At 29.6% G+C, this 11,318-nt stretch overlaps 1 protein-coding gene across 1 annotated transcript; it reads right to left on the bottom strand.

The window, feature by feature from the left end:
* Positions 1–586: 586 nt before the first annotated feature.
* On the bottom strand, positions 587–2,584 carry LOC101491320 (gibberellin 20 oxidase 1-like). Its single transcript, XM_004513601.4, has 3 exons — positions 1,901–2,584; positions 1,328–1,649; positions 587–1,024 (listed from the first exon to the last, which is right to left on the bottom strand). Exons 1-3 carry the CDS (start codon positions 2,470–2,472, stop codon positions 752–754), a joined length of 1,167 nt encoding a protein of 388 aa, XP_004513658.1. The 5' UTR covers positions 2,473–2,584; the 3' UTR covers positions 587–751.
* Positions 2,585–11,318: the final 8,734 nt, after the last annotated feature.

Here is an 11,318-nt window from a genome sequence, read left to right as displayed (position 1 = left end):
TTCCTTAGAATCATTCAAATTGTGGGACCACTTGTTTTATTGGATGTATTTGCTGTATTTTTTAACTTTACTCTCAAATGGTTCCAAGACATTCAAGATAAAGAAAAAGAAAACTATTGGTTGATGCATGAGGGTTGTGACTAGGCATTACTTAGTATCATAGTATCATTTTAATTCATTTAATTTCTGATTAGGATTCATTTGGTGTAAAACTAGGTTTTCTACATATGAGTCAAATAATTGGACCCTACAAAAGAAAAAATAAAAATAAATAAAACCGTAGAAATTCAAAATATATGTTTTTTTTAACTCAGATTTATGAGAACAAGACTTCAATAATTTGGAGTTTGACCCGAACGTAAATAATATTTGACTAAATTTTGTTCCGTCAAAATAATGAATTCGAATTTTTTTAATTAGTTTATTATTAACTGAATTTTTTAACTATTTGAATTTAATAACTTGTTTCAATTCGAATAAAGTAGGTGTGGAAGTTCTCAATTGTGGAATCTCAGTTCTTGAGTTTATTTTTTAATATTTTAATATAATATGTTGTTGTGCTAGTTAAACGAAAGAACAAATAATGTATAGTTAAATATATTTTCTATATAATAATAAAAAATAAAATTACAAAATTAGCTGGCAATATTTTTTTATTGCTCATCATAGGGTGCCACATGAGTTACATTTTTAAGTCTTATATGTTCAAATTCTTTTAAAGCATGGATTACAATTGTAAGTAATAAGTCATTCATGTGCTTGAAATTTCAGCTACTTGAATCCATTTTGTAAATGCCTCAAGTGTTCTCATATCAGCTCTATAATGTTTTTGAGTAAATTCAAGAAGCATAGGCCATGTAAAATCTGGATAGATCCTTTGTGTCAAATCACTCACCAATTCACTTGGTGGACTAACCACCTTATCACCTTTAGGACACAAAAAGAAAGCAAGAGATTTTCTTGTTGTCTTGTTGTTCACCACTGCCCTATGCAAACAACTCTTGTATCTCCCATTTGAAAGAGCCTAAACAAATAATAATGCAAAAAAAAAAAAAACATCAATAACACCATACATTAAATTTGTGGCCAAAATTCAAACTCCTTAAAAAAAAAACAATTGTGAAAGGCAACCGTTTTATATACCATTAAATTTAATAATTTTTTTTTAGATCTAACGGTCGTAACAACTGATAAATCGTGCAACAGTTTCAAAGACTATTAGATTTAAATAAATAAAAAATATCTTTGTAAATTTATCAGACAATTTATACATCGTGCAACTCAAGTAAAATTTTAATTTTGTTAAAAGAAAGATTAGTTAACATACCATGAAGGTGTCACCTATATTGACAACAAAAGCATTGAAATTTGGGGTAATAGAATGCCACTCATTGTCAACAAAAACTTGCAATCCACCAACTTGATCTTGATGTAGAATTGTTAAAGATGTTGGATCACAATGAGGACCAGTACCTAAAGTTAGGTCAGGTTTTTGACATGGAGGGTAATAATTAAGCCTCATTATTGATTTATTCTCTTCAAAAAAATCTCTAAAACAATCTTTTCCAACTCCAAGGCTCATTCCAAGAAGCTCCATTATCCCTAATGAAAGTCTGCTCATTGCTTCACAATAATTTTGATAAACATCCCTATTTATTTACCATGAAAAAAAAAACACAATTTAGTAAATAAAATAAACAAAATAAATCTTCAAGGAATGTATTATAAATTATATGATAATTTTGAGTTTAGTTATCATGCATTATTAGTGTAAAAAATGTTACATTGTCTGCATATCAAATCAAATATCTTTAATGATCTAACGATTGTGATTGATTGACAATGTAAAAACTTTTTATATTAATAGTATATATGAATTAAATCTATTTTTTTTACTTACCCGAATTGCTCGAAATCTTCGCCTAATGTGTTGCACAAGTAGTCTTTAACAATCTTAGGTGAGTTTTTGTTTTTCTCATCTGAAAATTGAAAAGAAAGTGTTTCTTTCCATGGAAGTTTTGAAGAGAATCTTCCAGTGAAACTACTAGCATAACCACAATGTTCCCCTGTTTTCCTCTGTGCTCTCTGTTTTTGAGACAGGGGAATCTCAAAGAAATCATTCATGTAACTATGAGCATGTTCTATTAACTTAGCATCAATTCCATGATTAACAACAAGAAAAAAACCATGTTTTTCACAAGCTTCACCAATGAGTTTACAAGCTTCCATTGTAGCTAAAGGGTCATTAGAAAGAAAACCTTTCAAGTCAATGAGTGGAACAACAAGTTCAGGTACATTCATGCATGGTTTCTCATCATCTGGCCAAATGAATTGTTTTGGAAGATTAAGTTGGTGTTTTAGAAATGAAGCATCAAAAACTAATGATGATGATTCTTCATTTTCATTTTGAACTTCGTTTTGTTTTGGTAGTTGAGTCATGTGTTTTGTATTTGTTATGCATTCTATAGCCATTGTATTAACAATGCAAAAACAAGTTATAATAGTATTAATACCAATAATAATAATATGCAAAGGAAAATAGAGAGAAAGAGAAGATGAAGAAAAAAGCTAAGAATGCTTATTGGTTGCAATGAGATTGTATTATATATAGGCAAAGAGGGGGAATTCTATTTCTCACCCAACATGCAAATTAGCAACATGGATGAGCCAGTTATTGAACAGCACACACAAAAAATAAAAAGAACAAAAGTGTAATTATTTTAATGAAAAATATTTATATAGATAATTTGTTTAATAAAGAATAGTGTTTAAAGACTTGGATCACAATAATTTCTTTTTAATTAACTTACCTTGACTAAAGACAAATGAAGAAAATAAAATATTTGTTTGTGTAAATATAACCTTTGAGCTGCATAGACAAAGAAAAAAAAGTTAATATTGTATATTTTTTTTTTTTTTTTTTTTTTTAGTTTTTTTTTTTTTTTTTTTTTCTTCATCTTAGTTTTATTCCACATGGTTTTTCGAGTAAGGCTTTTAACGTGACAGCGAAGGAGATGAATTTTGAAATCATGTTGATAGTATAATATAAGTAAGAAGAACACACATTTAATCATAATAAAACCATATCATCACACTAGTATTCCTAAAAAAATATCACATTAAAAAGTCAAAATCACTCAAGAAAAACCAATAAATTTCAATATAACATCAAATCATTTAAGATAAATTATTATCACATACTATACATATTAATCACAACAAACCGATCACAAGAAAATGCAATATTATGCATGAGCTTAAACTCTACTTCACAATGTGGTACCATTCTAACTCTGAAGTACTTGGTTAGGAGGCTTGATATTATACTACCACGCAAGTTCCCAACATATACGTTGTCTTCATAGATCGCCTAAACTCAATGTAGATTTTTTTTTTTTTTTTTTTTTATAGATTTTTTTAATCAAGATAGTCTTAAAGAATTATTAGCATCACAATTATGTCTTTAAACCTTCATTAAAGGCAAAGATAAAAATTGAAATTTTAGTAATTTATATATATTAAATTTGAGTCCTAATATTTGATGTGATTTTTTTCCCTCAAACTTAAAGACTTAAGTATTATTTTAATCTATGTAATTATAATATCTTTTTGTTTTATTCAATATAAGTTTTTTAATTTGGATTCAACTCTTTAAATTCAAAAATTATTGCTTTTAGTTTCTAACATCTTTGTTTCATAAAATTACGCTATGTAACCCAATAAGTTGACATTAAGGCCTTAAAATAATAGGTTTTTAATTTGTAGGAATTAAATCTAAACAAAAAAATATACCTGAACTAAACAAAAACTATAATTATAGAGACTAAAATCATATTTAAATTTAAATTTAATCTTAATTGTCATATAAATTTTCTATATTAAAATTTTAATTCTTTATTTTTTAAAGTATATTCTTTCCTCTAAATTGCTTTTAATTAAATATAATGAACTTATTTTTCAAATTTTAATATCAACTTTTTTCTTCGTAATATCTATGAATTAAAGTCTTTTGTGTTAGTTTTAACTATGTAATAACCAAAATGCTATTATGAAAATGACCTAGCCTCGTCTCCTCTCTTTTAATATTATTTTATTGGTTTTTATTTTTTTATCTAAGAGGAGGTGGTTTAGGGTTTAATTTTTTATCCAAAATCACCCCATTAAGTCTTTTTTATCTTCTTTGATCTGAATAAGTGATTACTACACATATTTAGTTTTTCTTGTATTTTTTGTGGTTTTCTTGTCTTAGTGCGACATTATGTTTGTCCGTTGTTTTGGTGCCACCTTTTGATTTTTTGTCTTGTTGCGATGTTTGTTGGTTTAAATTGACAAATCAGCTTTAATCAAGTACACGTTAAATTAATGATTTGGTATCATCAACATTGCTGTCTAAAAAACATGAGCATTCTGAACATTTCAATTTTATCATATTCGTAAACTTTAAAACAATTATAGATATTTTCCGTTGTATTCTATTAACCTTGGTGCTCTCCATTTTAGGTGAAAATGCCTCCACCTCTTCTTTATACAAGAGAAAAGAATAATATACAGTGGTAACACATATCATGATCCATTAAAATCAAAGCATTATCAATAATCGATCTTCTTGCAATGAAATATGACTGCTCCTCATAGACACAAATACATTTATTAATAACCTTGCAAAATATATTGAGCAAGATGAGGAAGTAATTCAAGGTAGGTTGCAACTTGATGGTGTAGTAGAGCTCATTAAGGCAACATGAGACTTTTCAGCGAGCTTTGTTCTTAGTCAAACACTTTCATGGAAGCTTTTCATAAAGATCACTCATTCCATAATTGCTTCAAGTCAAGTATAATTAATTATAAAGTTTGTAAGTTCTTGGCTGCTCTAAGAAAAAATATGCATGTTGATAGTAAAAGGAGTATCAATTAGTTCCTTTTAGCTTTTTTATTTTATTTTATTTTATTGTAAAATCTCACGCTAACACAATCTCGTGATCTGGCTCAATCAATATGGGTGGATATCATTGATGGCTCATTTAAGAATAATGAAAACCCTAATTAGTCATCTCTTTATATATAGACTATGATTCTCAATATACCAAACATACTATATACTGTCTCTTCTCCCCATCTGATGAGTACTTAGGGCATAAGAGTCTAGGTTGAGAAAGAACCAAAAGTTAACGGATGCTCGTCATCCGTCTCTCAATTTCATGATCAATTGCTTAAAGACTATTGAAGATCGACAAACTCTCAAAGCTATAAATCCAAATTTTTCTAAAATATTTATCTTTGATATATCAAACATGTTGTAGATTTAAGTTGTTTATATGTATGCTCATATGTTTATTATATTTCCACACTAAAGTATGATAATATATCTAATCTAAATATTAAGTATGTCTTAATGAATTATTAACATAATTTCTACAACATCTTAATTGATTGGAGTTTTTTGTGTTTTAATTTGTGGAAATATATGAGATATTATATATATATATATATATATATATATATTGAAAACTCTTGTACCAATTTTTTATTTATCGCTCTATATGGAGAGCTACATTGTAGTTTAAAACATGTCAATACTTTCTTTTTTTTTAAGAATTATCAAATCCTTAAATAAGCAATATTTTAAACAAAAATATAAATTAATAATTCTCATGATATCTTATTTTAGATTTTAAATATATTTAAATTAAAATCTTTTAAATATATTTAGACATATTATTCTCAACGCTTCTTCTTCACTAAATATCTTTTGTGAACCTGATTTGAATTTCAAGTTGAAAATTCAATTTTCATCTTCTGATTTTGGTTGTAATTCTTATTAATATATTTCTTGGTTGGGACCACATCTTCTGTTTTCTTATAACAGTTGTGGATTGTTGTTCATCTACATCTTTATGTAATACAATTGTGGATTGTTGTTCATCTACATCTTTATGTAATACGTGAGCATAAATCATGTAACACATGAAGATGTAGTTACAATTTGTTGTTGAGCTACATCTTTATGTAACACATGAACATATTTCATGAAATACATAAAGATGTAGCCATTGTTTGTTGGTTGTTGATCATCTAAATCTTCATGTAACACATGAGCATATTTCATATAACACCTAAAGATATAATTATCACTTGTTGTTTATTGTTAGTCTACATCTTCATGTAACACATGAAGATGTAGTATTTGGTTGTTATTTGTTGTTAGTTTACATCTCCATGTAACACATGAATATGTAATCATTGGTTGTTTGTGGTTCATCTATACCTTTCCACACTATATTAGGAGAGGTTTACTCAAATACCATTTGTAACCTCTTAACTTCTTTGAGGTTTCCAACTATCCACATAAACCAACACAAGTCTTTCTACATGCTTTTTCCACACCACACAATTTTGGAGAAATTTTCTTGAAGGTAATTTGATCTCATAAGTGCTCCAAGTCAACCACAAACAGCTATGAAGTCTTATATTCTATGTTTCAGTAGTATCTTGTTGGTGTAGGAAATACTAAATATTCTTTTAAGCACTCCATCAACTTGCAACTCCTTACCTACACAGCCTCAAGATTTGTCTAATTCGGTTGTGAATTTATTCCATCTATATAAACTTTCACCTACATACATGTCAAAAGTATCTCATTATGTGTGTTTGATGCACAAGATTCACTCTCCGCATTTGTGAGCCTCATGTGTCTCATAAGGGGAGAATACAGATTTATAAGATTTTAGTTAAAGTTTTGGAGAAGGAATCTAAGACTTAGAATTTGTGGGATTATTTGATTTTTTTAAAAAAATAGTAGAACTAAATAACAAATAGATAATAAATTATTTAAATAACCTCTAAAGTACTTGTTTTGAAGTTTTATTTGAAAATAAATGCAATATTCAAAATGGGTTATTTGGTGATGTTAAAATAAACTTTATTTTGACAGTTACTCTTATTCATTAGATCTTACGAAGACCTTAATTGTTATGTTTGTTTTCTTATCATGTAACATATTCGAGGAAATATCTCTTTTTAAGTTATGAATGTATGACTTTTTTATTCTCCTTCTCAACCTTTTACAAATATTATTTGAATTAGAAACACTTCATGAAAAAAAATCACGTTTTAACATGTATAAACTTTGTTATATGTTCATATCATATTGACATACTTTGAAATACATTCAAAACCTTTTCAAAGATGCTTTTAACTTTGTAAATTGACTTTTAAGCTTATGAATCGACTCACAAATGTTAACAACTAATTTTTTTATGTTCCAGACCTGTGAATCAATTCTTACGGGCCTTATGAATCGGTTTACCACTAAATTTTTTGGTGTACATGTGATTGTAACAATTATCAAAGAATTTGGTAAATGTTCAAAATTGATAATAAATAAAGAAAATCTCATTTTATGAATGAGAACTGAACATACTCTAGAAGTAAGGACGAAGTAGAGAAACTAGTATATATTTATGTGTGATTTTCACTTTCCATAAACATTTTAAGTAGATGAACCAAATTGGTTGTGTTTATGTTTTGATTGATAGAAAAATTGTGATCATAGAAATTTAAGTTCTTGAATCATATTCTACTTTGAATTGTTGCGTCAAAGTTATATTTTACCTTGTTGTCAACATCATAGATTTGATTGACACTGAAAGTTCTGAATTCTATGTGTTTGTATCAATAGTGATTTCATTAAGCGTTTTAGAGATCTTCACTAATTTGATTGGAGTCAAAGTGTTTTTAACCAACCAACCACTATATTTTGTGTTAGTTTATTTCAATATTGTTAATCATTCGAATACGAATTTCAATACACATTTCTACCCGAGTCTAACATGTTTCCTAACTATTTTCCCCTTTGTGACTCAAAAACATTTTAGAAATGAAGAACTCTATTCAACCTTTCTAGAAATCCTTACAAACCATTTTCTGAGTAACATTGTCGTGTTTGCAAGGCTCCCATTTTTATTCAGGTTGACTGGATTTCCCCTCCTTCCAAATGGATTAAAAATAATTATGGGGATGTCGCGAATGACTCTACTTGTCATGCAGGAGGTGGTGTTATTTTAGAAATAAAAGTAGGATTTTTTTGGTTGTTTCTACACTAGTTTGGGCATTCAAGACACCTTTTTTGTTGTTATGTTAGTAGTTGAATCATGAAGGGAGCTTGAGATCATAACGTTGGACTAAGAGCAACCAAATAAGTGAATTGAACACTACATCTTCACCTAACTTTAAGACAAAGAGTATATGGGTCTTTCAACTTATATATTGTTGAACATTTTCTTTTTCAACCAATGTGAGGCGTATAACTCACACTTGGCACAAACAATATCTTCCTCATGTGTGAGTCCATCCACTCATATGGATATGCTCTCTCTTACGCACGAAAGCTCTTTCATCAACATAGACTTGCACTGTCGTTGGCTCCGTACAACGGGACAAGTCGCTTGAGCTCTCTTGTTTAGGAAGACTTCAATACAAGAGGTTGGTCAAACCCTTATTAACCATTCTTTGATAACACTGTTAGGTCATGAGCGGAGTCTGGGGGGTAGTCACATTGGACTAAGAGCAACCATACAAGTGAGTTTGACACTTGACACCAATGTATACTTCTAACTGAGACTTATATATTGGCCTTCCCACTTATATATTTCTCAACGTTTACTTTTGCATTGTCACCCACGAAAATACACTGGGATGTGTATACTCAAGATATATATGTGAATAAAATGACCCATGTAAATATCTATTTTGAAGGAGATTTGAACTCAAATTTACTATGTTTAAAGAATGCCTTTTTCTATTGTTTGAATAATATATCAGTATTGCATTTGAAATAATGAAACAACTTGTGCATATCGAAAATAAAAAAACAAATGATGAAATAAATTTGCAACATAGAAATATGACTAGCGTGATTTGAAGCACTGGAAAAGAATTTATTTAAGAATTTATTTAAACGACGTTTGTACGTAATTATTGTGAAAAATAGTTTTACATATGTGCATAATAAGAATTTAGTATCTAAATATTTATGCAAATATTTTAGAATTTTGAATTAAGACATAACAAAATAGTAACATCATGTGCAATTTTTTATATACTGTAATTGTCTATACATAATAAACTCATATTAAAAAAAAAATTTGTTGTAAGAAAAAATCACATTAAGATTTTAATAATATATTTAATATTTTTTACCGAAATAACTTAAAATAATTATTTACACTCATTCAGATAAATTGACAATTTTGTTTGAAATTTATATTAATTTCAATTTTATTTTATTCTTGTTAGTGATTGTTGGGAAAAACCAGAGATATTTAGCGATAACTATCTCAATAATGCGGAATATTTTTTCCCCCACCTGTGCAGATAAATGGCCAAACAGAAAATACAATTCTAGAGCAAAAATAATTGGCAGAAAATTAAATATGAGAACAACGCAATTTTTAACGTGAAAAACTTCCTTCAAATTGAGAGAATAAAAACCACGGGACCTAGTTCAGTAAAACTTTCACTATAATAATTAATGGGTACACAAAGAGTCTTCCTAATAACAATAGGGAATAATATCAATCAACAATAACAACCCTATAACAACCTTATAACAACCTTCCACTAAAGTGGATATGCCAAAGTAACTCTCAAAGAAGATACAACAACTCAAATTATATATTAAAGTAACAAACTCAGTGGTAGGAATAACATACTAATTTTGTAGATCAAACGGAGCAAGTTTGATACACACCTGTTACCACCACCGGAACCAAACCCTTGTTTTTCTTCTATGGCAACCGTTCTTCTTCCGTTGTTTTTCTGTGTCTTCTTAGGGATTTCTAAATCCCTTTTATTACCTTCAAGTGGGCCAAGCCCACTAAAATATTTTTTTTTGCTTTTCTTTTTTTTTCAATAATAATAATAATAATATTAGTAAAATTGGTGGGTTCCACTTGAGGAGTGAGCCCACCCAACAAATCTCTCCCTCACGACTCAAGTGGGAAGGTACTGCTCAACCATGTCAGCTTTCTTTCTACAACATATCATCTTCGACACAGGCAAGGTCTTTGTCATCATATCTGAACCATTCTCATCAGTATGAATCTTCTCAATTAAAAGTGACTTCATTTCCAGTGCATCTCGTATCCAATGATACCGCACTTCAATATGCTTCGACTTTGCATGAAAAGTCGAATTCTTGCTGAGATGGATCGCACTCTGTTTGTCACAGAATAACACAAACTTATCTTGCTTGAGGCCTAACTCATGTAGGAATTTCTTCATCCACAAGAGTTCTTTGGAAGCTTCAGTTGATGCAATGTACTCAGCTTCAGTAGTGGACAAAGTAACACACTTTTGTAGTCTAGATTGCCAAGACACAGCTCCCCTTGCAAAAGTCATCATATAACCAGAAGTAGATTTTCTAGAATCAAGATCACATGCCATATCTACATCTGTGTAGCCACCCAACACAGGTTCATCACCTCCATAACATAAACACACTTTGGAAGTGCCTCTGAGGTATCTGAGAATCCACTTCACTGCTTGCCAATGATCTTTACCAGGATTAGAGTGAAATCGACTAACAACTCCAACTGCATGAGCAATATCTGGCCTTGTGCATACCATAACATACATCGAACTACCAACTGCGGATGCATAAGGAACCTTCTTCATCTCTTCTTTGTCTTACTCACTTGTAGGACATTTATCAGAATTCAATTTAAAATGAGTAGCAAGTGGAGTACTAACAGGTTTGCAATTGCTCATGTTAAACCTCTCTAACACCTTCTCAATATAATTGTGTTGAGACAACCACAATTTATTATTCTTCCTGTCACGAGTAATTCTCATACCCAGAATTTGCTTTGCATGACCTAAGTCTTTCATTGCAAAAGACTTGTTCAAATCTTTCTTTAATGATTGAATCTTCTTCGTGTCATGACCAACAATCAACATGTCATCCACATATAATAAGAGAGTAATATAATCACGATCAGAGAATTTCTTGATAAACACACAATGGTCAGAAGTAGTTTTACTATACCCATGTTTCTCCATGAAAGAATCAAATTTCTTGTACCATTGTCGAGGTGCTTGCTTGAGCCCATACAAACTTTTCTTTAATTTGCACACAAGATGCTCTTTACCTTTGACTTCGAAACCCTCTGGTTGCTCCATATAGATCTCTTCCTCCAAATCACCGTGAAGGAATGCAGTTTTCACATCAAGTTATTCAACTTCTAGGTTCAAACTAGCTGCTAACCCAAGCACAACTCGAATAGCGGACATCTTCACCACAGGTGAAAAGATTTCATCAA

The sequence above is a fragment of the Cicer arietinum genome, chromosome 8, assembly GCF_000331145.2.
Source record: "Cicer arietinum cultivar CDC Frontier isolate Library 1 chromosome 8, Cicar.CDCFrontier_v2.0, whole genome shotgun sequence".
Lineage (NCBI taxonomy): Eukaryota > Viridiplantae > Streptophyta > Magnoliopsida > Fabales > Fabaceae > Cicer > Cicer arietinum.
Note: the sequence above shows the minus strand (reverse complement) of the source record. Positions and strands in the feature narration are given on the sequence as shown.

Coding starts and splice junctions, on each gene's coding strand:
- LOC101491320 (XM_004513601.4), bottom strand. CDS start 2,472: ATGGCTATAGAATGCATAACAAATACAAAACACATGACTCAACTACCA. Junction 1,650..1,900: donor GAAGATTTCGAGCAATTCGG/GTAAGTAAAAAA, acceptor GTAAATAAATAG/GGATGTTTATCAAAATTATT. Junction 1,025..1,327: donor ATATAGGTGACACCTTCATG/GTATGTTAACTA, acceptor TTATTTGTTTAG/GCTCTTTCAAATGGGAGATA.